Source organism: Melopsittacus undulatus, chromosome 18 (assembly GCF_012275295.1).
Source record: "Melopsittacus undulatus isolate bMelUnd1 chromosome 18, bMelUnd1.mat.Z, whole genome shotgun sequence".
In the NCBI taxonomy this organism is placed as follows: Eukaryota; Metazoa; Chordata; class Aves; order Psittaciformes; family Psittaculidae; genus Melopsittacus; species Melopsittacus undulatus.
This window is the reverse complement of record NC_047544.1, coordinates 1,594,308-1,618,749: the sequence shown is the minus strand read 5'-3', so window position 1 is coordinate 1,618,749 and position 24,442 is coordinate 1,594,308. Positions and strand designations below refer to the sequence as shown.

At 56.1% G+C, this 24,442-nt stretch overlaps 4 protein-coding genes and 1 non-coding gene across 6 annotated transcripts; 1 reads left to right on the top strand and 4 right to left on the bottom strand.

Annotated features, from left to right (window-relative positions):
• Window positions 1–418: 418 nt before the first annotated feature.
• TRNAG-CCC (transfer RNA glycine (anticodon CCC)) lies at window positions 419–489 on the bottom strand. Its single transcript has one exon. It is a non-coding gene; the product is annotated as a tRNA-Gly (tRNA).
• Window positions 490–562: 73 nt separating this feature from the next.
• PCYOX1 (prenylcysteine oxidase 1) lies at window positions 563–4,910 on the top strand. The gene is made up of 6 exons (XM_034070498.1): window positions 563–684; window positions 764–970; window positions 1,918–2,092; window positions 2,521–2,732; window positions 2,998–3,150; window positions 3,471–4,910. Exons 1-6 carry the CDS (start codon window positions 594–596, stop codon window positions 4,127–4,129), a joined length of 1,497 nt encoding a protein of 498 aa, XP_033926389.1. The 5' UTR covers window positions 563–593; the 3' UTR covers window positions 4,130–4,910.
• A 449-nt stretch (window positions 4,911–5,359) lies between these two features.
• SNRPG (small nuclear ribonucleoprotein polypeptide G) lies at window positions 5,360–6,963 on the bottom strand. The gene is made up of 4 exons (XM_034070499.1): window positions 6,865–6,963; window positions 6,606–6,628; window positions 5,781–5,905; window positions 5,360–5,551 (listed from the first exon to the last, which is right to left on the bottom strand). Exons 1-4 carry the CDS (start codon window positions 6,894–6,896, stop codon window positions 5,501–5,503), a joined length of 231 nt encoding a protein of 76 aa, XP_033926390.1. The 5' UTR covers window positions 6,897–6,963; the 3' UTR covers window positions 5,360–5,500.
• A 1,096-nt stretch (window positions 6,964–8,059) lies between these two features.
• On the bottom strand, window positions 8,060–9,658 carry FAM136A (family with sequence similarity 136 member A). The gene is made up of 3 exons (XM_034070496.1): window positions 9,523–9,658; window positions 8,510–8,650; window positions 8,060–8,280 (listed from the first exon to the last, which is right to left on the bottom strand). The coding sequence occupies exons 1-3, from the start codon at window positions 9,607–9,609 to the stop codon at window positions 8,092–8,094; spliced, it is 417 nt and encodes a 138-aa protein (XP_033926387.1). The 5' UTR covers window positions 9,610–9,658; the 3' UTR covers window positions 8,060–8,091.
• Window positions 9,659–10,422: 764 nt separating this feature from the next.
• On the bottom strand, window positions 10,423–16,708 carry TGFA (transforming growth factor alpha). 2 transcript variants are annotated; one of them, XM_034070548.1, is made up of 5 exons: window positions 16,580–16,708; window positions 13,939–13,992; window positions 12,043–12,166; window positions 11,734–11,883; window positions 10,423–11,304 (listed from the first exon to the last, which is right to left on the bottom strand). In XM_034070548.1, exons 1-5 carry the CDS (start codon window positions 16,611–16,613, stop codon window positions 11,145–11,147), a joined length of 522 nt encoding a protein of 173 aa, XP_033926439.1. In that variant the 5' UTR covers window positions 16,614–16,708; the 3' UTR covers window positions 10,423–11,144. The 2 variants fall into 2 exon arrangements, 1 of the variants encoding a protein (XP_033926439.1); XR_004550375.1 differs by lacking the exons at window positions 10,423–11,304; window positions 11,734–11,883; window positions 16,580–16,708 and adding an exon at window positions 15,266–16,505 and having other exon boundaries at window positions 12,113–12,166.
• Window positions 16,709–24,442: the final 7,734 nt, after the last annotated feature.

The following is a 24,442-nucleotide window of genomic DNA, read 5'->3' as shown; positions in this document are numbered from 1 at the left end:
AAAGGGGAAAAGTACACTGTGAGGAACACTGCTTACTTCATCCTGAAGACCCCTACTCACATGAGGAAGACTGCTTCCTTCATCCTCGTGCCCACAGTCACTGAAGAGCAATGCGCAGATGCCAAGAGGAGACTTATGATAATAAATCACTGGATTTAGTGATAATGTTCCCTGCCTATACACAGGGATTATGAGTATGGATGTGACTAATGGAATTGTGAATGTATATAAACCTGTAACAAACACTGACCATTCATGCCTCCAGTTACAGCCATGCGCCCAGCGCCGTTTGCTTTAGCTTCATTGATTTGCCCCTCACTAAAACCTTGCTGTCTTGTTTAGAGGAGTGAATTCCTATGGAAGCGAGAAAAGAAGGGAATTAACACTAAATTAAAAGGTTTTGGGGTTCAAAACGTTCTGCGCCGCCCGGGAATCGAACCCGGGTCGCAAGAATGGGAATCTTGCATGATACCACTACACCAGCGGCGCTGTTGGCAGGGCCCGGCCGCCCTCCGCCATGGCCGCTCCCTCCGGGCCCGTGGCCGCGCAGCCGGGGCGGTGCCGATCCCATCCCAGCCCATCCCATCGCGGCCATGCGGGCCCTGCACCTCCTCCTGCTGCTCTCCGCTGTGTGCCCACCGGTGCCGGGCCTCGGGGGGCGGCGCGATGCCCCCGGTAAGATCGGTAAGAGCCTCGGTAAGGTGGGGGGGGGGGGAGGACCGGTTGTGAGGCGCAGCGCTGAGGGCCGGGCCCGTTCTCGCAGCCGTGGTCGGCGGAGGGGTCGGCGGAGCGGCCGCCGCTTACTTCCTGCGGCAGAAGTTCGGTAGGAGCGTGCGGATGGAGGTGCTGGAGCAGGCGGAGGTCGGAGGCCGCTTGGCCACGATGGAGGTGGAAGGCGCCGGCTACGAGGCGGGGGGGGCCGTCCTGCACCCGCTCAACCTGCACATGAAGCACTTCGTGAAGGAGCTGGGTGAGTAGGGGCCCAAGGGTCTGCGGTGATAGGCTCTGATGGGCTCTCATGGGTGCCCCTTCCTTCCACTTCCCCAATGGCCTTCTCCATATCACACTTAATATCCCCCCTTATCCTTCCCTCATGTCCCACAGTAGCGTCCCTTTATATCCCCCCCGATAGCCTTCCCCCATATCCTTCCTCACACCCCCTTATATCCTTCCCTCATACCCTCAGTATCCTTGCCCAATACCCCCCATATCCTTCCCTCATATCCCCCCCGTTTTTCTCATATCCTTTCCCCATATCCCCCCAGTATCCTTGCCCAATACTCCCCCATATCCTTCCCTTATATCCCCCCAATATCTTTCCCTCATAACCTCCCCAATATCCCCCCATATCCTTCACCAGTATTCCCCCTTATGTACCTCCTTCAAATCCCCCCCCCCGGTATCCTTACTTATATCCTTCCCTCCTACATCCCCCCCAGTATCTTTCCCTGATACCCATTCCCCAATACCCCCTCAAAGCCTTTTCCCCTTATCCCCCTGTGGTGCCCCAGTCTCCACCCAGGGAAAAGGAGACCCATATCCCAACGGAAACAATACACCTTCTCCCCCCTGGCAATGCATTAAACCCATCATAAAGGTCCAAAAGTCACTGCAAATAACTGCTTGGCTGCTGGTCAAGAATAAATTCCCCTTTCTCAGGGATGAAGCCTTCAATTGCTCACCCTTATCAACACAGAGCTAGAATCAAGGTGCAATAGAGTTTAGCTTCACACCATCCCTGGCAGTGTCCAAGGCCAGGCTGGACACAGGGGCTTGGAGCAGCTGCTCCAGTGGAAGGGGTCCCTGCCATGGCAGGGCTTGGAGCTGGATGAGCCTTAAGCTCCTTCCTACCTCAACCCATTCCATGTTTCTATGGCACCATCTCTACCTCCCATTAAACGCTGTTTTCTCCCCAAGGCCTCTCGGTTGCCCCAGGGCATGGCAGCATCGCAGGGGTTTATAACGGGGAGGAGTTTGTGTTCGAGGAGAGCAACTGGTACATCATCAACCTCTTCAAGCTGCTCTGGAACTATGGGCTCAACCCCCTCCGGATGTACATGTGGGTGGAGGACGTCCTGGACAAGTTCATGCGGTAGGTCAGGTCCTGCTAGGCTGGAGGAGATGGGGAAATCGGCTGCTGGGCTGTAAAGATTGGGGTTGAGAAAGGAGCCTCTGGTGCCCATTCTCCATCAATCAGGTTTCTAAGGGAAAAGGTCAAAGTAAGCCCTGTCACCTTCAAACAGCAATAACGAGAGGTGGGAACTTGGATGTGGAATGTGCCAAGACTGGCACCTGGGTGCTAAAGGGAAGGGAATTCCTACCTGTGCACAAAGGGATTTTGTTAGGAAAGATCAGGAAATGCATAATGAAGGTCCAGGTCTGCTCAGGCTAAGGCTTGGCTGGAAAGACAAGCCCTGCTGTTCCATGCAGGCTCTCAGGGGCTGCATTGTGAGATCCTGCACAGCTTCAGTGAAGGTAATTAACAGCAACTGAACACTAATTTCTTGTCTCTGATTAAAGGATCTATCGCTACCAGATGCATGACTATGCCTTCAGCAGCAACGAGCGCCTGCTTCATGCCCTGGGAGGGAATGACTTCATCCGGATGCTGAACCAAACCATCGATGAAGCCATGCAGAAAGCTGGCTTCTCCCATAAGTTCATAAATGAGGTGGTTTGTCCAGCCATGAGAGTCAATTATGGGCAAGGTGTCAACATCAATGGCTTTGTAGGTGAGTGTTCCATAGGTTAACCTTCCAGTGTGGCTGGAATCCCACCCCCCATCCCAATCCTGGGGTGCTGGTGCTCTTCATGGGGGTGGGATTCCAGCTCCCTGAGCTGGGGTACTGCTTCACTCCAACAAAGTGCTGGCAACCTGCTTAGCAACTCCTGTGCCCCACAGGGATGTTTTCCCCCCTTGTTTTCCACTGTTTCAAGTGCTGTCTCCCCAGAACTACATCAAATGAATGACTCTAATGATTGTGGTTCCCTTTGTAGGTGCTGTTTCTCTGGCAGGGGTGGAATCGGGCCTTTGGTCAGTAAAAGGTGGCAACAGACTTGTCTGCACTGGCCTCCTCTATGCCTCCAAAGCTGAGGTTATCTCTGGTACAGTGTTATCTATAGAGCCAAAAGTCAGACCCAGGCCTGCAGGTGAGCTGGGTTTGCTTTCCCTTTGGTGGGGATGGGAATGGCTCATTCCAGCAGCTGGAGAGTGGTGTTGGCCTCCATCACTGCTCTTGGCAGACCAAACTGACAGATTGGGTCTTTTTGGGGGTTATTTTAATATGAAATGAGGGTTCTGCTCAAAGTCCCATCTCAGCACCCTCCCACAGCTAAGCTGGTACTGGTTTATAGAGCTACTTCAGCCTGCAGCCTGAATGCATGGCATTTTAAAGGAATGGTGGTTTTTAAAGGGACAAAGAGGATTCCCTTCAGCCATAGAAAGGGCTAACAAAGCTTTTCTCCCCCAGGGGACCCCATCAAGCTCTACCAGGTGACTTACAACACCACATCAGGACTGACAGGGGACACATACGACATTGTGCTCATCGCTGCTCCGCTCAGCCGCAAAATAGCCAACATCACCTTCAAGAACTTCGACCCTCCTGTCCCCGAGTTCCCAAACCCTTACCACAAGACTGTGGCAACGTTTGTGCACGGACGACTGAACGCCTCTTTCTTTGGTTACCGGGATCCAGAGGCTTTTAATTTCGGTGCCATCTTCACAATGGAGAACCCCAAACTGTTCTTCAATAGCCTGGGGGTGGTGTCTCCCGTGGAGGATGGAGGTGGTGAAGGGAAGCCGGCCTTGCAGTCAGCTGTCTGGAAGGTGTTCTCCAAGGAGGTGCTCACCAAAGAGCAGCTTAACCTGCTCTTCTCCTCCTATGACTCTGTCAAGGTGAAGACGTGGTTGGCCTACCCCCACTACAGCCCCCCTGAGAGCTGTCCTCCTATCATCCTCCATGACAACATCTACTACCTGAACGGCATCGAGCGGGCAGCCAGCGCCATGGAGATGAGTGCCATCGCTGCCAAAAACGCTGCCCTGCTGGCTTACCACCGGTGGTATGGCAACACCGACAGGGTGGACCAGGAGGGTTTGCATGAGAAGCTGAAAACGGAGCTTTGAGTCACGCAGAGCCAATGGCTGGAAGTATCTCAAGATACGGATCATGTCCTGTAGCTGTTTAACCACAATTAGAGCTAAGGAATGATTAACTCTTCGCTTAGCCTCTAAGAGGAGATGTGCAGCCAGCTCAAGATGGACTAGATGACAGAGGAAGCTTTCCCATGTGAGCTGGCCCTTCCTCAAGCTAATTCCTCTGGCCTTTCATTGGGAAAACTCCTCCATCTACCCCTGTGTGAGATGAAAGTAGTTTTAAATGCAATATTGACCCCAAAACACCCTCAATGGTAAGAAGTCCACTCAGGATCTGCATCACTGTGATTACTGCGCTTAAGGCACATCACCTTCCCTCTCCCAAGTATTTCAGGGAGGGAATGCCAACTTCTTGACTATGAATCTCTTTCCCCTCAGCTATCTGTGAAGGCTTTATCAAGGTATTCCTATTGGTGTGGTGGAAGTTGGGGCTGTGTTCTTAATTTGCTTACAGAACAAGTACTGGAGCTTATGGGTTGGGGGGATTGGTCTGCTAGGAAGACACGAATTGCCAAAATGGGTTGTAAGTAGTCAAAGCCACCCCTGTCCTTTGCTTTATTAAGGTTTAAAAGCATTAATAATTTAGATGAGAAGAGTCTGTGTCCCATAACTGCCTCTAATAATGCTGCCATACCTCAACTGTGTCTGAATATTGCCCTTACAAATGGCATCCTTAGTGGTGCTGGAGAAAGCACTTGACACCTTGTATTAAACTTGAATTGAATTAAAACCACTGTGCTAAAAAAGATGATTTCTGCCTCTAAGGACCTGTATGTGGATGCACCTTTGCTCACAAAAAACATACCCAAAAGACTTAATTTGGACCCATTTGGGGGAATAAGCGTAGGGTTTCTTCAGTCCCAGTCAGCTCTTGCAGGCTTTGGTTCCTGTACACACATCCATGGTGCAGAAGAAAGAGTAAATACCATGATTTCAAGAAAATTCCTGCTTTTGGGCAGCCCAGCTTGGCACAAATACTCCACATCACTCTTCACCAAGGAGAATGTTACTATTTTCCTGCTGATTCCAAACCAAATAACCCTTGAACATACATGACACAGTGTTGTAGCTCGTTCCTGAAACAGGAAGGGGATGACCACCAAAAGTAGCATCAATTTCACACTTGTGAACATCCATCCCAAAAGCCAACAAGGCTTCAGCTGCCCCATTACACCCCCCAAAACTTAAAGTACAACTCAATTTATGTCAACCATTACAAAATTTATTTACCAAAACAAAAATAAGTTTATGCTCAGGGTGCTTCATGGCAGATTCAAGGAGTAAACAGAGCAGGTTGGTCAGGGCTGGTTACAGTTGGTAACAACAAGGGTTCCCCTGGTGCTATACTCGTTCCAATGCTTCCAGCATGATGATGCTGTTTCCTCTTATTACCTAACAGCAGAAATTCAGAGCAGCTAGTGAGATGCAGCGCACTCAGCACCCTCCCTCCCATTCATCACCCCAAAAAGCTGATGCTGCACCAAAAATTCACATGGATTCTCCTCCCTGGTAAATGAACACTGAATGACTGAAGTCTAAAACCTCCTAGGTTATTCCATGCTGGTGGAATCCAGAGTGTTTTCCATGCACAGGCTGACCCTGCCCTTCCCACAGCACTCACCACCATGCCAATGTTGTTCTGCTGTCCGCCTGGTGCCATCTCCACGCACTCGTCAATGACCAGATTCATGAAGGGATCAAACCCCCGCAGGATCCCTTGGACGTGTCGGCCACCATTTAACTTCACTGTGAGAAATTGGGAGCACAAGCAGGGAAGGGAAGGGTACTGGATATGAGTATTCCATGTTTCCTCACCAGAAGTGTGGCTTTGAAATGGAATGGGGCCACAGGGAGGGAGGTTCTATTGTTAATCAGAGGCATTTAGAGCACCAAGGAATCAAACAGGTTGGGAAAGGGCTTTAAGCTCATTGAGTCCAACCATTCCCAGCACTGCCACAGCCACCACTAACCCATGGCACTGAGGGCATCGGCTCCACACTGTGTGAATGCTTGCAGGGCAGGAGCCTGCAGCCCTGCCCTGGGCAGCCTGTTCCAATGCCTGAGCACTCTTTTGGGAAAAAGAATCTTTCTTTACCACATCCAACATTGCAAAAAGACCATTTTAAGAGTTTAGGAACGCGAATATAAAATTAATACTGACCCAAATGAACGGATTTTGAAGAAGAGCCCGAATTAGAAATCAATATTGATCCGAATGAATGGGGTTTGAAGGCTGAAATCAGTCAGGGCCCACTCCAGCTCGCTGAGCAGCAGCACCAGCGCAGGCTCCCCATTACAGCGAACCATGACGGGGGCACCATGAGGGGAACACCATGAGGGGAGCACCATGACCAACCCCCCGTCCTCCCGCGGCCGCGCAGCCCCTTTACCCCTCCGACACCCGCGGCAAGGACGGCTCGGGGCCGGGAGCAGCTCCGGGACTCACATGACAGCTTCTTGTCCATGAACCTGCAACGGGATGAACGGCGGCCGGTGAGCGGAGGGGAACACCGCCATCACCGCACCCCGTCCCCGCCGCCATGACACCGGCGCGGCCGCGGTGCACGCCGGGACACCGGCGGAGGGAGGGCCCCGTTTGTACGTCCCGTACCGGTTCCTCTTCTCCTCCCGGTTCCCGTTCCCAGTCCCAGTCCCGTTCCCATTCCCATTCCCATTCCCGGTCCCATTCCCGGCCCCGCTCTCACTTCTTCAGCTCGGGAGGATGCGCTTTGCTCATGGCGGCTCCTCAAACCCGGCTCCCCTCACGCTGCGTCCTGACGTCACCACGCAGCCCCCCTCACCGCTCCCCCGCTAGCCAATGGCAGCCCCGCCTTCGTCCCCCCGCCCACCTCCCGCTCCCGCCGCTCCTCGCGCCTCGCCGGCAGCCAATCAGCGGGCGCGGGGCAGTACCGTACTGCCGCGAGCAGCAGCGCGGCCCCGCTGCGGGATAGCAGAGGTACGGAGCGGGGAGCGCGGATACACGGGGGAATGCGGCGGAGCGGCAGACATGGGGCTACGAGCTGCCCGTGGGTGCACGTGTGTGCGTGTGTGAATGTGAGAACACGTGTGTGCACGTGTGAACATGTGTGAGCACGTGTGTGCGTGTGTGAACATGTGTGTGAGCACGTGTGCATATGAGAACGTGTGTGTGAGCATGTGTGAACATGTGTGTGCATGTGAGAACGTGTGCATGTGTGAATGTGTGAGCACATGAGAACATGTGTGAACATGTGAACTGTGTGTGAGCATGTGTGTGCAAGTGTGTGCACATGTGACCATGTGAGAACACACGTGTGCATGTGTGCACATGACCATGTGTGCACATGTCTGTATGAGTATGTGGACACGTGTGTACAGCGGGGTCACCCCATGCTGTGCACACACACAGGTCCCATCCTGGGCGCTGCACACACACCCCCTGTGCCTTGCACACTGCCAGGGCTGCCCCACACATCCACGGGGGTCACCCCACACCATGCACACACCCAAGGGGCCCATCTGCAATGCCCCCTCCCCAGCCCGCAGCACTGCAGAGCCCCACAGCACCCAGCCTGGATTGGGATGAAGGGAGCTTAAAGCTCCTCCAGTTCCATGAACAGGGACCCCTTCCACTGGAGCAGCTGCTCCAAGCCCCTGTGTCCAACCTGGCCTTGAGCACTGCCAGGGATGGGGCAGCCACAGCTTCTCTGAGCACCCAGCGCCTCAGCACCCTCCCAGGGACACAGGATTCTCCCTTATCCCCAACCTGCCCTCCCCTGTTCCAGCCTGAACCCCTCACCCTGCCCTGTTCCACCTGTGCCCCATAGAGCACACACACACACTGGGGCCACCCCACACGAGCATCCCCCCAACCCCACAGCACCCATGGGCAGCACCGTGGCTCCTCCTCGCCTTTAATGACCGCAGGGCCTGGGGGGGGGGGGGTGTCCCCATCAGTGCCGCAGGGCCCCCAGGCTCTCCTGCATCCTCTTGGCCATGGCAGGCACCAGGCGGACGTGGTCGTCCCCACATGCGGCCAGGCAGGCATCGAGCTCCCCGCGCACCTTGGGCTCGGCTGTGCCTGCGTCCAGAGCATCCTTGGCCTTGTCATTGCAGTGCAGTGTGCAGCGGCTCAGGCGGTCCTGTGGGATAGTGGGTACCGGGGGGCAGTGGGTACTGGTGCATCCTGGCCCATCCCATCCCATTCCATCCCATCCTATCCCATTCCATCCCATTCTATCCCATCCCATCCTATCCCATCCCATTCCATTCCACCCCATCCCATTCCATCCCATCCCATCCTGTCCTATCTCATCCCATCCCATCCCATCCTATCCCACCCCATCCCATCCCCTCCCCTCCCCTCCTCACCTGGAAGCTCTCGAGCTCTGCGGTGACGATGGCCTGTGCCTGGGCGAGGGGCGCGTGGCAGCGCTCGATGCAGCGCTGGACCTCCTGCATGGAGGCTGTGCTGTCCTCACAGCACCGCGCGCTGCACCGGAACATGGTGCCCTGTGGGGACGGGGGGTGAGGGGGACACCCCATACCTCGGGGGGATATGGGGGTGCCGGGCAATGGGGGTGCAGGGTGTGATGGGGGGCACAGGGTGTGATGGGGGATGTAGGGCAATGGGGCACAGGGTGTGATGGGGGATGCAGAGCAATGGGGTGCACAGGGTGTGATGGGGGGCACAGGGTATGATGGGGGTGCAGGGCAATGGGGGCACAGGAGATGCACTGGGGGGGGTTCAGGGCAGGTGTAGGGGACAGAAGGTGTTGTGGGGGGTACAAGGCAAGTATGGAGGGCACAGGGTGTGTTGGAGGGGCACAGGAGATACAATGTGGGGGGCACAGGCTGTGAGAGGGGTATAGGGCAACGTATACGGCTATGGGGGGCACAGGGTATGCTGGGGGGCATGGGGTAATGGGGGACATAGGTACAATGGGGGATACAGGGCAATGGGGGCACAGGTGATGCACTTGGAGGCACATGGGACATGTATAGAAGACACAGAGGAGATGTTGGGGACCACAGGGCAACGTGTGGGGCACAGGGTGTGCAATTGGGGGGCACAGGGTGTGTTGGAGGGGGACAGGAGACACAATGGGGGGCACAGGGAAATGTATGGGGGCACAACACATGCAGAGAGGACACAGGACGTGTTGGGGGCCACAGAAGGTGTTGTGGGGCACAGGATGAGTTGGGGGGCACAGGAGGAGTTGGGGTCCCAGCGCAGGATATGGGGCACGCACGGGGCCGGGGTCTCACGGCCCGCACCGATATGGGGGGGGTTCAGCCCCGTCCGCGCACGCGCTCACACCCGTGGGGCACGCGCGGGGGGGGCTGTTCCCGGTCCCGGTGTCCCCCCCCCCCCCCCCCGGTACCTGCAGGCCGCGCACGCGCTCCCGCTCGAGCTCGCGCACCGCGCTCTCCACCGCCGCCTGCACGCGCGCCTGCGCCGCCTCCGCCATGGCGCTGGGGGGGGCGGGGCACGGGCGGCGCGTCCGGTCACACCCCTGACACCGGGGGGGGGCACCGGGAACGGCGCATCCCACCCTCCCCCCCCCCCCCCCCGTCACTGTACCCGCTGTCGGGAGCGCGCAGGAACGGAGCGCGCACACGTGCACGCGGTGAGGGGGGCGCCCCCCAGCGGCAGCTCCTGGTGCGGGACTGGGAGCGCTGGAGGGTGGGGGGGGTGGAGACCCCCCCGCCCTGCTCCGTGTGCGGCAGGAACGGGGTCAGCCTCATACAGGCATCCATACACCCGTCTGTCCGGTTATCCATCCATCCATCCATACATACATATATCCATACATCCCTCCCTCTATCCATTTATTCATCCATCCATTTATCCATCTATTCATTTATCCATCCATCCATCCATATATCCGTTTATCCATCCCTCCCTCTATCTATCCATGTATCCATTTATCCATCCATCCATTTATCCCTCCCTCCTTCCATCCCTCCCTCCTTCCATCCATTGCTCCATCCATTTATCCATCCATCCCTCCCTCCATCCATCCATCCATCCATCCATCCACCCATCCCTCCCTCCCTCCCTCCCTCCCTCCTCCCTCACCTCATGTTTTGGGCTGGAAACACAGGGAAACAGGGCTGAACCCAGCACCAGGTTATCAGTGCTGCACTGTCTGGGCTGGAAGTGTGGTGGGAGCAGCGCTAAGCCCATCACCAGGGTACCAGTTCCGCACGCTAGGGATGCTCCCCATGCACCCAGCACCTCTTTTCCCAAATATCCCCCCAAAAAACCCTAAAAACACGTGTTTTCTGAAAAAAGTGTCCTTTATATCACTTAAATAACTCTAATCCAGGTATTAGGGGAAAAAAAAAGATCAGCCGATCACAATAACATATTATAGAAATCAACATTAATTTAACCACACAAAATAAATTAAAACATTAAATATTAACTTTCAGTGCAACATATACAGAAGACATGAGAGTAACCAGGGCTTGAAACCAGAACGAAACCAAAAGGAACCATGAAAGCTTCGGGTTGGTTACCAGAACAGACTATGGAGAGGATTAAAGGCTGCACCGGGAGGTTAGAGCACCGGCTTCCTAGGATTAAAGTTCATTTGATTATGAATAAAAAGCTCATTTCTGTCCCCAAAGTGAGCGGCTGCCGACGGGTTCTGTCTCTATACAAAAATAAAGCCCCCTCCTGCAGGGATTTAACCCCAAATAATCTGAGAAACGGGAAAAACAAACCCAAAAGCCAATGGAACAACCCCAGCTGCGCGTTGCTGGGTTTGGCTCTTTGGTGATGCTGCTGCCAGCATCCTTGCGGTGCTGCCACCCGCATCCTGTGCCGGGGCATGGTGAGGAAAAGGGGGGAATTAAGGCAAAAAATAGGGGGGAAACCAACCAACCGACCAAGAAAGGAGGAAAACCAAAGGATTGATGCTGCGCTGGTCCCCGGCGAGGGCTGTCCTGGGCGAGGGGCTCCATCAGACCCCTGCGGGCAAGGGGATGGCGAGCGCGGTTACACACTGGCAGCCGGTGTCCCAGCGTGGTGCCCTGCGGTCCCCGTACCCATCTCCGTATGGCAACACGAGGTTCCCCCTTTCAGGAGCCCACCCGGCTTCTCCTGGCCTCCCCCGGGCGCCCGGCACCATTGGCAGGGCTTCCGCAGCCGGCAGCAGCTACAAGGGAGCAAGAAGAGGATGCTCAGTGCCTGCATCCCAGCATCCTGCCCTGGAATGGGCTGGGAAAGGTGCTGAGCTCACCCTTCCTGAGGTCCCCAGCGTGCATAAGTCCCCATGTATATCCCCATATATAGGGAGGGATAAATGGATGGATGGATGGAGGGATGGATAAATAGAGGGAGGGATGGATGGATGGATAGATAGAGGAAGGGATGCATGGAGGGAGGGATGGAGGGATGTATGGATGGATAAATGGATATAGATGGATAGATGGAGGGAGGGATGGATGGGTGGGTGGATGGATGAATGGATGGATGGATGAATGGATGGATGGATAAATGGATAGATGGAGGGAGGGATGGATGGGTGGGTGGATGGATGGATGAATGGATAAACGGATAGACGGATATAAGTCCCCATACTTACTGTATGAGCACGCAGACCCCGATGAGCAGCGCCGAGGCCACCACTGACACCACCACCAAGGCGGTGATGGTCTGCTTCTTCTGGTTGGCAGCCACCACGGCCAGGAGGTCGGCGTGCTCGCACCGCGTCCCCACGTACCCCGAGTGGCACCTGCACCGATGGAAGAGCATCAGCATCATCCCCAGGACCGCAGCATCAATCAGAGCCTGGCAAATCCATGCTCAACCCCAGTTTTAGGGGTTTCCCAAAGGGAAGACACAAAGGAACCCGTTTGGGTTTGGATTGTGGGAGTGTAATCCCAGCACTTACACGCACGCCGGCTTGTCCTCCTGGACCAGGAACCGGCAGGTCCCATGGAAGCAGAACTGGCTGTGGGAGTCGGGACAGTCGTTGAAGTGGGACCTCACTGCTGCTGCCACTGGTGGGCCAGGAGCTGGGAGCAAAAACAAGGAGGGGGAAATGGCATTTTGGGGCATTCCCAGGGATTCCCAGCTCTAGTTTAGGGCTGGATGGGCTTATTTTAGGGATGCGATGTGGGATGCGGTCCAGCGGCTGCATCCTGGCCAGGACCACCCGAAGGAGCTCAGATGGCTCCTCCTTAAAGCAGGACTGAAACTAAGCCTGGCTGGAACTAAAGGAATTTCCTAAAGAGCTTAAAGCTTAAACCAGAGGAGGAGAGAGTTAAATCACACCAGAGCCGGCTGCAGCTCCGGACCGGTGGCTTTGGGATGCTGTTTCCCATTATATCCCGCGCTGGTTTGAATTATCCTCCGCAGCAGAGACGGAAAACAAATATCCTGCTTTCGGATTAGCCTGGATATAAAGCACATCCGATTGCTGTCGTTTCAAAGCCACCTCAAGTTCCTGTTGCTGTGAATTTATGGCAGGCTGGGGTAATTAAACCCACGTCTGCCGAATGCTTCCGGGTCTTCCAGGAGGTGAAGCAAGGGAAGACGGAGCGGGGTCGGCTCAGACAGGGATGCTTCCCGATGTCCCTGTCTCTGATAGTGGGGAGAGAGGAGGTTTGGAGGTGCTGGCAGCATCCTTGTGGGGCCAGGAGCTGGGATTTGGGCTCCGTGATGGGAATTGCTGCTGTGTTGCATCGCTGCTGAAATCCACACCTTGGTGCAGAAAACCCCAACACTTCCATCCTTAGGGATTGCTTTATCCCAGGAATGCCCTGACTCCTGACTAACCCCATGAAAATGACCCTTTCTGGGGTTTTAACCCCAAAAGCCAAGCCATAAACATAGCTTTGCACATCTCTGCTGCCAGTGCCCACCATCGCACCCAGCCTCAGTAGTGGTGGCTATGCCCTGGCTTTGGAGCACCGACAGGGACAGCATCAGCACAGGGCAGTGCATCCCGGGATCCAGGGCTGGCTCCGGGTGTCCTGGCTTGCATTAAGCCTTGGAGCACTCACAGCTGCCAACCACATTGCAGCTGCTTCATCCTCCCTTAGCCCCATGCTGCTGCCTGCATGGACCCTATCCCCATCCATGAGGTGATCCCAAACTGGTGCTGCACCTCTTGGAGCAGCCCCTTTCCTCTAGCCCCTGTCATTGGGCACGAATCCATTGGGAAAGGGGCTGAGCAGTGCCTGCCCCACCATAGGGTTTTGCTCCGAAGCCTCCCGGCACTGCAGGAACACCATTTCCTTTAATGCTTCCCAACTGATGCCATTGAACCATCCCATTTTCCAGCCCCAAAAGGAGGTTTTTCCATCCCTTGCCTACAAACAGCCCTTTCCAGAGCCTCACATCCCAATGGATGGCAAACCCCCACACTGGGCAGGGCAGGGGGAAGCAAAAGGCTCTTGGCTGCTGCTGCCCATTGTGCTGCTTTTATGAATGAGGCGCATTATGGGATGCGACCGGCTCGGTGCCGCCGGGAGCCGGCGTCAGGCACCGGCAGCTTCCCTGTGGGAGCCACGGTTAATGGGACCACGGAGCATGGGGAATACCCACTGCAGAGCCCTGCTTCCCTGTTTTCCCTTAGGGATAAAGCACCCACAGGGCCAGGATTCCACCTGGAGACCTCTTATCTCCAAGGGAGGTGGATGGGATGCAGGAGCATCCATCCGGCTGATCCAGCACATGCATGGCATGAGGATGCTTTACCCACACCCGCACTTTGCTGCCTGTTCCCGGCTGGTCCATAAATCCCATTGGGATCACACCGGCTCCATCCCATTGGCAAACTCACCACTCCGGTCTGCTGTGGTGTTCTCCAGCGCATGGCATGCAGCGAGCAGCACACCTAAGGAGAGGACAGAGAGATGGGGTCAGTTGGACCACGTCCCTGTGCTGAGCCTGGTCAATGGTTTGGGGGGTTCTAACCCAAAATCACCCCAATATTTATGGGTTTTGGTAAAAAGAGAATGCAATGGTGCCTGTGAGAGTGCTCTATAGCCAGAACAGAGCCTGAAACCAGCCTGGCCATGTGCTCTCCCATCTAACAGCATCGCCTGCATAGCTCCTCCTGCCCGCATCCGCAGAGTGGGACCGGATCCAGCCTTGATGCAACCACTCTATCAGCCCCTAAATGCTGCCTGGGCTGGAAGTGCAGGCAGGGAATCCCTTTGCAGGCAGGAATGCCCACACACCCCAACCTCAAGGGGCTGCAGATCCAGGCAGGCTCAGAACAGCCCCCCCTGAGCCATCCCTTTGTGGGGGCACGGAGGGGATTGGGGACCCCCAAAGCTTCCATAGGGTTGGTGAATCCGGATGAATCCAAGAGTCCCTTCGCTGGGTTTGACCCAGTTTCCACCATGGAGTTAATGAAATCATGCAGAAAGGTGTCAGTGAGATGAACCAGCATGAACCAGCCCTTAGGGTTCACATCCAGCCAGGCTCAGCATCAACCAGCAGCTCCGTTATCACAGCAGCATCCCTTGTTTCGGCTGCTCCCCATCGGTCCCCACTGCTCCTTTCCCCACACCACCGCAGCCCTTGGGCATTTTCATCCCATGGGAATTGAATCAGAAATATCCCATTTCTTCCTGGTTTTCCTTCCTTTTTGTGCTGCCACCAGCAGCTCGTGGCTGGAAGATGCTCCTATTGCATCTCCTTACGTGGGAAATGGCTCATCCCTGTGTCACTGGGCGGCTCTATCACCCCCTCTGGCATTCCAGCTTCTCCGTCCTCCTGCCGGGACCCTGCTCAGCTCCAGAGGTGCCTCTTCCCAACCTCCCTCTGCTTGCAGGTATAGCACTGGTGCTCTTCCATCTCCAAGGGCTCCCAAAAGGGGACACTGGGCACGCTATGGAGACACGGAGCATCCGCACCTTTGTGACTGGCCCAACTGGGATTCACAGCCGCAGGGCTGTGTCCATCCACTTGTTTATCATCTATCCCATTCCAGCCCCATGCTCCAGTTTCTCTCATCCTAAACCTTGCTCTGGTTTTATCCCAAAGTCCGTGCTCGGCCAAGCCACTGCTCCCAACCCCATCCCCATCCATCCCCTGTTCCCCCTGCTTTGGGAAGGTCTCTTTGCCACCCCCTTACGCCAGCAAAGTCCCCCTGAACTCACCCAACTTGTGATGGGCAAACACGGCTCCATCCCCAGCACATTAACCACCAGGCACCAGTGAAGGGCTCAGCCTCACCCCTTGTTCTTCATGAGGAGCTCCCTGTTATTGCTGGGGTCTGTTCCCTGCTCCAGGTTTTCCCTTCTCATCCCCTTGGCTCTGCTTTTCCTCTTGGCTTCACAGACCAGCCCTTGGCAGCCGTCAGGTGAACGGACGAGGAGGTTCCCCTTTTCCCTCGTGCTTTAAGCGGATGCTCCGAGCTTCTGGTTTGATGTGGTTTATAAAGGGCTCCTCTCCCTGCGCAGCATCTGGGGTGGCTTGGACCCATCCCAGCCTGGAGGCCGGGAGCAGCCATCTGGATGCGGGATTGAGGTGGGAAATCCACAGCCCAGCCCCTAAAATGGGTTGGAGAGGTCCGAAGCCACACGGGCAGGGAGCAGAGGGGACGTTGGCATCCCCAGGGTGAGCTGATGGGACCCTCTGGAGGAGGGATAGGGCTGATGGCACAACCGGTCCCTGCGGGGAGGGATGCTCGGGACGGAGCCATCCCAGAGGAGCGGATGCAGGAGGCACTCGGGTCCAGAGCCAAAGCGGCAGCGCTGAAGGGAGAAGGGCTGGAGGGGGGGCCAAAACCGGGCGCTTTCCCGACCCCATCAAAGAGCCTCTCCCTGCGCTGCCTCGGCCCCCACAGGGCTGGGAATGCTCCACGCTCCATTGGGACAACAGGAAAACCCCAAGCACAGCGCAGCGAGCGCTGCCACCTTCCCATCACACACACACAGATCCCAGTCCGTGCTCTCCGCACCGACCCCATCTCCAGGCTGGGGAGCGTGTCTGGATCCGTCCCCATCGCAGCATCCCCCGGGTCCGCACGCACGCAAACAACGTCCCCTCCGCTCCACCGGCAGCCGCCGGGCATTGCCTCTGCCCTAAGCCAAGCGGACGGGACCGGAGGGCTCCTTGCCCCGTCGGGGCGAAGGCGAGGAGCGGTTCGGCAACGAACTCCGGCCGGGACCGCAGCCAGACTCGGGAGGATTAAAGCGACGGATTCCCTGCGTGGCCCCATCACCACCTTCCCGTCCCACCCCTCCATAGGGATGCTGCGGCGGGATGGGAAAGTTTTGGGGAGCGCAGCCCCAATCACCCCCCTCCTTCAGTCCCGTCCCAAACGGGGCTGGGGGCGGCTCGACCCCTGCCTTGAGCCGCCGGTGGGCGCTCGGGGTACGGCGGTACCGGGGTACGGGGGGTACCGGGTTACGGGGGTACCGGGGTACGGGGCTACCGGTTCCTCTCCCCCCCTCCATTCCCGCACCTACCCACGGCCAGCGCGGCCGCCGCCTCTCCGGCCATGCTGTCGGTGCGTCCGGGAGCCGAGGCCCGCAGCGAGGCCCGGGGCCGGTGCGGGGCCGGTGGCGGTGCCCAGCAGCGCGGCGGGGCGAGGGGCCGGGCTCCGCACCGGCGGAAATGGGCGAGGACTTCGCCGCCAGCCACTGCGGCCCCGGGGCGGAGCCACCCCCGGTCCCCCCCCCCCTCCATGGGGCTCGGTTCTTGCGTTGTGTGTCCCCCCTCCCATCCCGAAAGTGTCCGCATAGGGAACGGCCTGGGGGGGGTTAAAGGGACCTTAAACCCCTGCCGGGGACAAGGGCTCCTTCCGCTGGTCCATACCGGTCCCATCACCCTCGGTCCATCCCGGCTGGGGTTCACGGCAGCCCCTCGGAGCATCCCCGGGCACCGATTGTCTCATGGACCACAGGCACATTCCTTCTTCTGACCCACTTCCCACTCCCCTTCCTCGCCTCCCACCCCACTGAGTCCGGCCTTCGTCATCCATAGGTTCCCGTCGGGAACGTTGCATGGGGATGGAGGGGGCAGCACATCCCGGTGGGGTGATGGGGACCAACACCATGGTCATGGCCAAAGCGCTGTAATGCATCGCGCTTGGAGGGTCATTCCCCATGGACAGACACATTAGGAGCATCCTAAACAGAGGACCCCATGGACCCCCCCTCCACGGTGCATGGACCCCCCGCAGCTCTGCCGGTGCTAAGTCAGATCCCTGCGGGAGCTGCTCCCAGCCCTGCGGTTTGAGCCTTCCCGGTGTTCCCAGGTGATAGCATCTCCCCTTAGCACTTGAAAGCAGCTCTTTGAAGGGGCTGGGAGCTGTTTGTTCCCAACGCTGCCGATCCCCGTATCCCCAGCACCGAGTTTCACCCCAGATCCCAAGTGTTCCAGCTCCCATCCATGTGGAAGTGTTTGACCACAGCGCTCCCACCCTTCGGGGCTTGGCCTTCCCACCCCAACCCTTGCACCCATCTATGGTACAGAGTCACTGGGGGAAGAACAAACTCCATCACCTCTCCTAAGGTGGCTGCGGAGATGGGCAAAGCTTCCTATTATCCCCACAAAAGGGCCACCAATCCCTTCTGCCAGCACCAGTGAGTCACTTTCCAGCCATCCAAAGGGAAAACAAGCTGGGAGACGACCCCGGAGCAGGCAAGGTTGTGTTGTTCCCTCGGCTCCTGCTTCCCCCTCCCTTCCCTGCCCTGATAACCGGGATATTTATTTGTAAATAGAGGCTTCCTCCTGTGCAATATTCCTCCCACTCCCGGTGTGAATCACTTGGTGGAAGCACAAGAACTGGAATGGTGGCAGTGGAGCTGGCAGGGAGGAGTGTGCTGCAGGCAGGGCAGGCAGGAGCAAGGCACAGCACTAAGCCCAAAGGAATCCGGGGATGCTCTCCAGATCCTAGAAAGCCAAGCTGGGAAGTCAGGGGTGAACTGATCCAAGAGGTGGCTCTTTCCTCCCGGCATGAGGATGCGCGGCAAGAAGCAGTTAATGGGGCAAAAAAGCCTGGTTTTGGGGGTGTATGACACAAGATTGGTTAAAAGGAAATAAGTGAGTTTATTGATCTTTTAGTTTTCATTCCTAACCTGCCTTGGAAAAGCAGGAGCAATTCCTCAAGGGAATGTGTTGTAGTTGAGCAGAGAAAACCAAGTAAGAAGCTTGCACCCATCAGAACCCACCAGCATCCCTGACACCCACCCGCATCCCTGATACCCACCAGCATCCCTGATACCCAACCAGCATCCCTGATGCCCACCCACATCCCTGATGCCCACCAGCATCCCTGATACCCAACCAGCATCTCTGATACCCACCCGCATCCCTGATACCCACCAGCATCCCTGATGCCCACCCGCATCCCTGATGCCCACCAGCATCCCCAATACCCATTGATATCATAGAATCCCAGACTAGTTTGAGTGGGAAGGGACCTTCAATCTCTGCAGGTTGGTTTTAGTTCTCCTTTTTGAATTGCTCTTTATCAGCTGCTTATTCTGGGTTTGGACATTAAAGGGGTTATTCCCCCCCCAAAATGATGTGAAACTGGGGGCAAATCTTGTCACATCCAGAGAATAACAGGCAGCAAACTGAATCCTGCCCTGGCAAATGGATTAACATAGGGCAAAGGTAATCACCCCCTGTGGGGAGGCTGGTTCTGCTATTCCTTTAGTATCCCTTAGTATTCCTTTAGTATTCCTTTAGTTTTGAAGCTTTCCTTTTGCATTTCATCCCCCATCTCCCTGCTTGTGGGCAGGTTTTGGGGCTGGAGGGTGATATTTGGACCCCCCCACTGCAGAGGCCTGCAGGAAAACCCATCCAAAGCACAGATTTAGGGGCTGGTTTAGGTGATCCCCCACTGCAAAACCCTCTTTGTGCTCTACTGGTGCAAACAGGAGCCCCAGGACCTGTGCTGGATGCTGCTCAACGCCACCATCCGCAGCCATGGCTCCACCAGCTCGTCCCTCTGGTCACAGAGATCCCTTTAATCTCTGTTGAAAACCCTCTGACGTGGCGATAAAAAGAAGGGGAAAAACCCTTCCCCATCCATATCCTGCCCCGAAGCAGCGTGTAACAAGGGGGCTGTGTGCTGGTGTCCGGCATAAAAGCCTGTTTATGTTGGATTGTGGAGGTGAAAAATGAGGCAAAGGGAAAACATCAGCCCGAGGGCTCACACAAACCCAGATTGTGGCTGTTGGGATGTTTTTGGCTTCTCCGTTGAGCACAGACATCAATCAGGCTGGGGAGGGTTGGGGGGGGTATCGCTGTGTCCCACCCCATTCGCTTCATGCATGGCATAGGGATATAGTCAACGTTATCCCTAAAGCCAGGCACTGATTGCGGCTTGAGCATCCCAACCTGCGATGCTCCAATCACTGGGTGCTCCCCTAACCCCTCATTCCGACCTGGAATGTGCATGTAGGGGGGGGATCCAACCCATTCCCGATGCTGCTGCCGGTTGGGAAGCGCCTCTGACGTCTCCCAACCCTGCTCCAAATGGGGCCTTAGTGGAAGAGGTATGTTTTTTTCCTGGCTTTATCTTACAGCCACCGGTTCTGTTTTGCTGCTGGTTAAAGGGCCCTTTCATAGCCGGGATTTTCCCCTTGGGAACGTACATTTTATCCCAGGTTTTGGGTTTTTTTTTGGTGTTTTTCCTCCTTTTCCTAAATAACTTCTTGGGGTTTTGTTCCTTCCCAGACATTTTCTTTAGCTCCCCCCTTTCTGTTTATGGCCTTGCTTTGCACAAAGCCTCTATAAATAAGGGATTTTGTGACCTACGGGCACCCCGGTTCAAGCCACTAAAAAGGGCTTTGTTGGCTGCAGCAACGCAGCTGGTTCCAGGCTGGCACCTCTCAGGCTAAAGTCAACAGTGGGCCGGTTAGCACGGGATTATGTTATATACATACACAGGTATTGATCTTTATCCAGCAGAGAGGGGGGATAAGCGTGCTCCAAGCAGGAATTCTCCTTGGGAGCACCGAAGGTTGATGCCCCATGGCCGGTGCTGGTCCCGACAGGTCCCTGTGCGAGGTGCTGTGGCTGCTGTGGCTTTCCCAGCTCTCCATAAGCCACTGTGGTCACAAGGAGCCGCGTTCCTCCGTGCCGCAGTGGGCAAGCAAACACAAGGGGCATTGAGCTGTGGTGGCCACAAAGGCAGCGAGCACTCGAGTGGCTGCACGTCGGGCTGTGCCCTTAAAATCCCGAGGCCGGGAGCCTTTGGATGCATCCCAAGATACAACCAGCTCCGGTTTTCCTCCTCTGTGGGGTCCCTCCGAGGGTTTGGCAATGGGAAACCACGGCCAAGGGGGATGCACAGAGATGGGAAGGGCAGGAGGGTGTTGGGGGGCTTCTTATGGAATGGTTTGGAAGGGAAGCTCATCCAGATCCAGCCCTTGCTGCTATAGGCAGGGACATCTTGCACTAGAGCAGGGTGCCCAGAACCACAGCTCTTCTCCAGGCTGGAAAACCCTCATAGCAGAGCTGCTCAAGCCCCTGAGCATCCTCATGGCCTCCATGGCTCCTACAGATCCATGTCCTTATGCTGGGGACCCCAGCACTGCACACAGGGCTGCAAGTGGGGTCTCCCCAGAGCACAGCAGAGGGGCAGGATCCCCTCCCTGCCCTGGTGGCCACACTCCTTTGGATGCATCCCAAGACACCATCAGCCTTCTGGGCTGCATCCCCCCAGATCTGTGCAGGACACTGGGAAAAGGGGCTCTGGATACCCCCCAACACAAACGGGATGCACCAAAGAAGCTGTCCATGACCTCTATCTGAGGTATTCCAGCTTGGGAAGCTTTGCCATGCATTCCCTTCCTTCCTCCCCGAGCAGAGCAAAGGAACCTCAATGGGAATAAGCACCCAAGCGCAGCTGGAAAGCAGGCGGCGGCTGAACAGAGGCCCTCAGTGCCTGATCCATGAATCCATCAGTGAGCACAGGCAGGTCACAATGCACAGCCCATGCTTGCACTGCCCTTGTTCTGCCTGTTGAGCCATCATTTGCATTGTGCCTTGTGGCCGCCGGCAGCGCTGACTCAGCACCCGCAGCCCCGTGTCCCCACGCAGCGACCTCCGGGGCATCCAGCTCCATCCAGCCCCGCTCCGGAGCCAGCCTTTGGGATAGCATCGGCACAAGCGGAGCGGCTGCGGCTTCCCTTTGGGAATGCGGGATCCCATTGGGAGCCTCAGTGCAAGGAGTGACCCCACCTCCTATGGGAATGACGGAGATGGAGGTGAAGGAGCGAGGCTGGAGGTGACTCAGCCCATCAGGAATGGCAGGAATGTACCTGCCCAGGGATATCGCACACAGGTAGAACAGGTCCAGGCGTTCTCTCCTCCTCTGGGAAGCAGGGACAGACCCTGCAGGGATCGGATGTTCCCAAGCGCCTTGGAGATGCTCCGAGATCTTGCAGCATCTCACATCGGCCTTTCCCATGCGGGATGAAATGGGAGGAGCAGCTTTAGATTGAGCTTGGGCCGTGCAAACAGGGGCTGCAGAGCTGATGCCTCTGCAGCCTGGAGCACTGCTCTGAGCCCAGAACACTCAGATGGCCTGAGAAATACCTAAATACCCTGAAAAACACTAAAATTCTATGAGAAAACACTTAAATACCCTGAAAAACACTGAAATACCTTGAAAAACACTGAAATACCTTGAAAAACTCTTAAATACTATGAAAAACACTAGAATACCCTGAAAAACACTTAAATACCCTGAAAAATACTTAAATACCTTGAAAAACACTTAAATACTATGATAACCCCTTAAATACTATGAAGAACACTTAAATGCCCTGAAAACCACTAAAATATCCCAAAAAACACTGAAATAACTTGAAAACCACTTAAACACCCTGAAAACCACTAAAACACTCTGGACATTGGGGCTGTTCAGCCTGGAGAAGCTGTGTGGGAACCTCAGGGCAGAAAGGATGCGCTGAGGACACCAAGAGGGTCCCCTCCATGGCTGATAGATGCCATCCTGCTCAGCCCCCTTATGGATGGAGCCCCAAAACCCCCTTTATGGCCCAAATAGGGCCAGAAGCCCTGGGGCCAAGGGGCACAGCGCTCTCTTCCTGGCTGTACCTGCCAGGGCAGTGGTGTGAAGGCAGATGAAAGGCAAACATTCCATTGGGAAGAGCCGGGAGCTCCGTACTTTGCTCACGCTCCACAACACTGAACTGATTCTGCTCTGCTGCAAAACAAACCCGGGGCTGGGATGGGGCCAAGCCTGGAAAATTTCGAGTGCAAGGAGCAAAGGATGGGAGCAGGAACAGTCGGGAAGAGCTGGGAATGCAGTGGCTGCGGATGGGACCGGCTGGAGCAACACCCGGACACAGGGTGTTCCAACAGCCCCTGGAGCTGAGGACACAGCAGAGCAGCTGATGCAAGAAGGGGGATTCGGGCAGGGAGAAGGGGATGGGTTTCCTGGGATGGTTTCTGTTCTGGGGTAGTGTCGCAAGGGTTTCCTGGCTGCGATGCTGATGCCTTTCACAACAGCGGCCCCAGGATAATGCCCTTGGCAATGGGTGCCCCAGCTTCCCCTTGGGCAGCCCCTGCCAGGGGTGGGATGGGTCCCCTGTCATAGGAAAGGTGATGGGAGCCATTCCTCCCTTTGGGGGGGATGCACTGGAGAGGAGTGTCCGGAGGTCTGCAGGGATGCAGGGATGAGGTCCATGGTGTGCATGCTGCAAACTGCTCAGAGCCAAGGCAAACAGCAAAACAAACAGGAGAATCACAGGATCATGGATTCAACCTTGGAAAAGACTAAGAGCATCCAGTCCAACCATTCCCAGCCCTGCCAAGGCCACCACTAACCCATGGCACTGAGGGGGGTGAACCCTTGCAGGGCCGGTGCCTGCAGCCCTGCCCTGGGCAGCCTGTTCCAATGCCTGAACATCCTCTGGGCAAGGAATTGTTCCTCAGCTCCATCTAAACCTGCCCTGGTGCAGCTTGAGGCCGGTTCCTCTTGTCCCATCCCTTGTTCCTTGGGAGCAGAGCCTGATCCAGCTCATATAACTATGTAAATCTATCTATCATCTATCTATCTATCTATCTATCTATCTATCTATCTATCTATCATCTATCAATCATCTATCTATCTACCTATCTATCTATCATCCATCCATCCATCCATCCATCCATCCATCCATCCATCCATCCATCCAATAAAAGGCCTTTTCCTCTCCCATCACAACCAAGCTCACCGCATCCATCAGGGCTATTTCCTGGTCCCCAGGGCTGACACCCCTGCTCGGATGAAGGTGCGAACCCCACTCCAGGCTCCATCCATGGTCACCCCTCACTTCCTACCACCATTTACATGGCCCTGGGAGCACGGAGGAGCTGCTGGAGCATCACCGGAGCCTGACGTCAGGGCACGGGGAGGCCAAGGGCTCGAGGCCAGGGGAAGGGAAGCGCTCTGTCTAGGAAAGGCCGTGCTGTGAAAGGAGCCCTTCTTCAGCCATGGAACAAGACCAGCCTTTGAATGGCTCGGCAGGATGCCAGCCGGAAAAGCCGATCCGCAGCCTGGCTCCGGAGGCAGGGACACATCCCAGGGCTTTGCTCCGGCTTTCCCGGTGTCCCACTGCGCTTGCCTTGCTGCCTGCATGGAGGGCAAGGCCAGTGCTGCAGCTGGATGTGGGGCTGATGCAGAGCCCCTGTGCAGCATCCTTGTAGCCCCTTCAGACAATGGGAGCTGCTCTGAGGTCTCCTCACAGCTCCTCTTCTCCAGCCCCAATGCTCCCAGCCTGACTCCATACGGGAGCTGCTCCAGCCCCTGAGCATCCTCATGGCCTCCAACAGCTCCATGTCCTTATGCTGGGGACCCCAGCACTGCACACATGAGAGCAGAGGGGCAGGATCCCCTCCCTCGATACATTTAGATGCTGCCCATCACATTCCAGCTCCATAAAGCCCACAGGATCTTGGAACAGGGCTGGTACGAGGGGTCTTTTGCATGATGCCAGCACACTGAAACACTTGGGGGGGGAGACAGGGATGGGGAATAGCAAGGCCCATCCAACCCCTTCCTTCGCTGGGTGAGCCAGGCTGCATTGCACAAAGAGCACTTTACGTCACTCAGCTTGCACAATTCTCCTGTTTCTCTCACATTTGTTCCCCAAAACACCATTAACCACTGACCTCCAGAGATGAGCAGATAGGAGACAATGACTCTGGTACCTCTGCTCAGGGCTGCCCATAGAAAGCAGAAAGCAAGCCTCTCCCTTGGCTGGGGTGGGTGGCAGAAGCCAAACCATCACTTCCCACTGCCCTACAATTCCTCTTTAGGCTGAAAAGGGAACCAAGCATCATCAGGGAAGGGCTGCTCTGAACTC

Coding starts and splice junctions, on each gene's coding strand:
- SNRPG (XM_034070499.1), bottom strand. CDS start 6,896: ATGAGCAAAGCGCATCCTCCCGAGCTGAAGAA. Junction 6,629..6,864: donor CATCCTCCCGAGCTGAAGAA/GTGAGAGCGGGG, acceptor ATCCCGTTGCAG/GTTCATGGACAAGAAGCTGT. Junction 5,906..6,605: donor CATGGACAAGAAGCTGTCAT/GTGAGTCCCGGA, acceptor AATTTCTCACAG/TGAAGTTAAATGGTGGCCGA.
- TGFA (XM_034070548.1), bottom strand. CDS start 16,613: ATGGCCGGAGAGGCGGCGGCCGCGCTGGCCGTGG. Junction 12,167..13,938: donor CACCACAGCAGACCGGAGTG/GTGAGTTTGCCA, acceptor TTTTGCTCCCAG/CTCCTGGCCCACCAGTGGCA. Junction 11,884..12,042: donor GAGGACAAGCCGGCGTGCGT/GTAAGTGCTGGG, acceptor CCATCGGTGCAG/GTGCCACTCGGGGTACGTGG.
- FAM136A (XM_034070496.1), bottom strand. CDS start 9,609: ATGGCGGAGGCGGCGCAGGCGCGCGTGCAGGCGGCGGTGGAGAGCGCG. Junction 8,651..9,522: donor AGCGCGTGCGCGGCCTGCAG/GTACCGGGGGGG, acceptor CCGTCCCCACAG/GGCACCATGTTCCGGTGCAG. Junction 8,281..8,509: donor CAGAGCTCGAGAGCTTCCAG/GTGAGGAGGGGA, acceptor ACTATCCCACAG/GACCGCCTGAGCCGCTGCAC.
- PCYOX1 (XM_034070498.1), top strand. CDS start 594: ATGCGGGCCCTGCACCTCCTCCTGCTGCTCTCCGCTGTGTGCCCACCG. Junction 685..763: donor CGATGCCCCCGGTAAGATCG/GTAAGAGCCTCG, acceptor CCGTTCTCGCAG/CCGTGGTCGGCGGAGGGGTC. Junction 2,093..2,520: donor GTCCTGGACAAGTTCATGCG/GTAGGTCAGGTC, acceptor CTCTGATTAAAG/GATCTATCGCTACCAGATGC.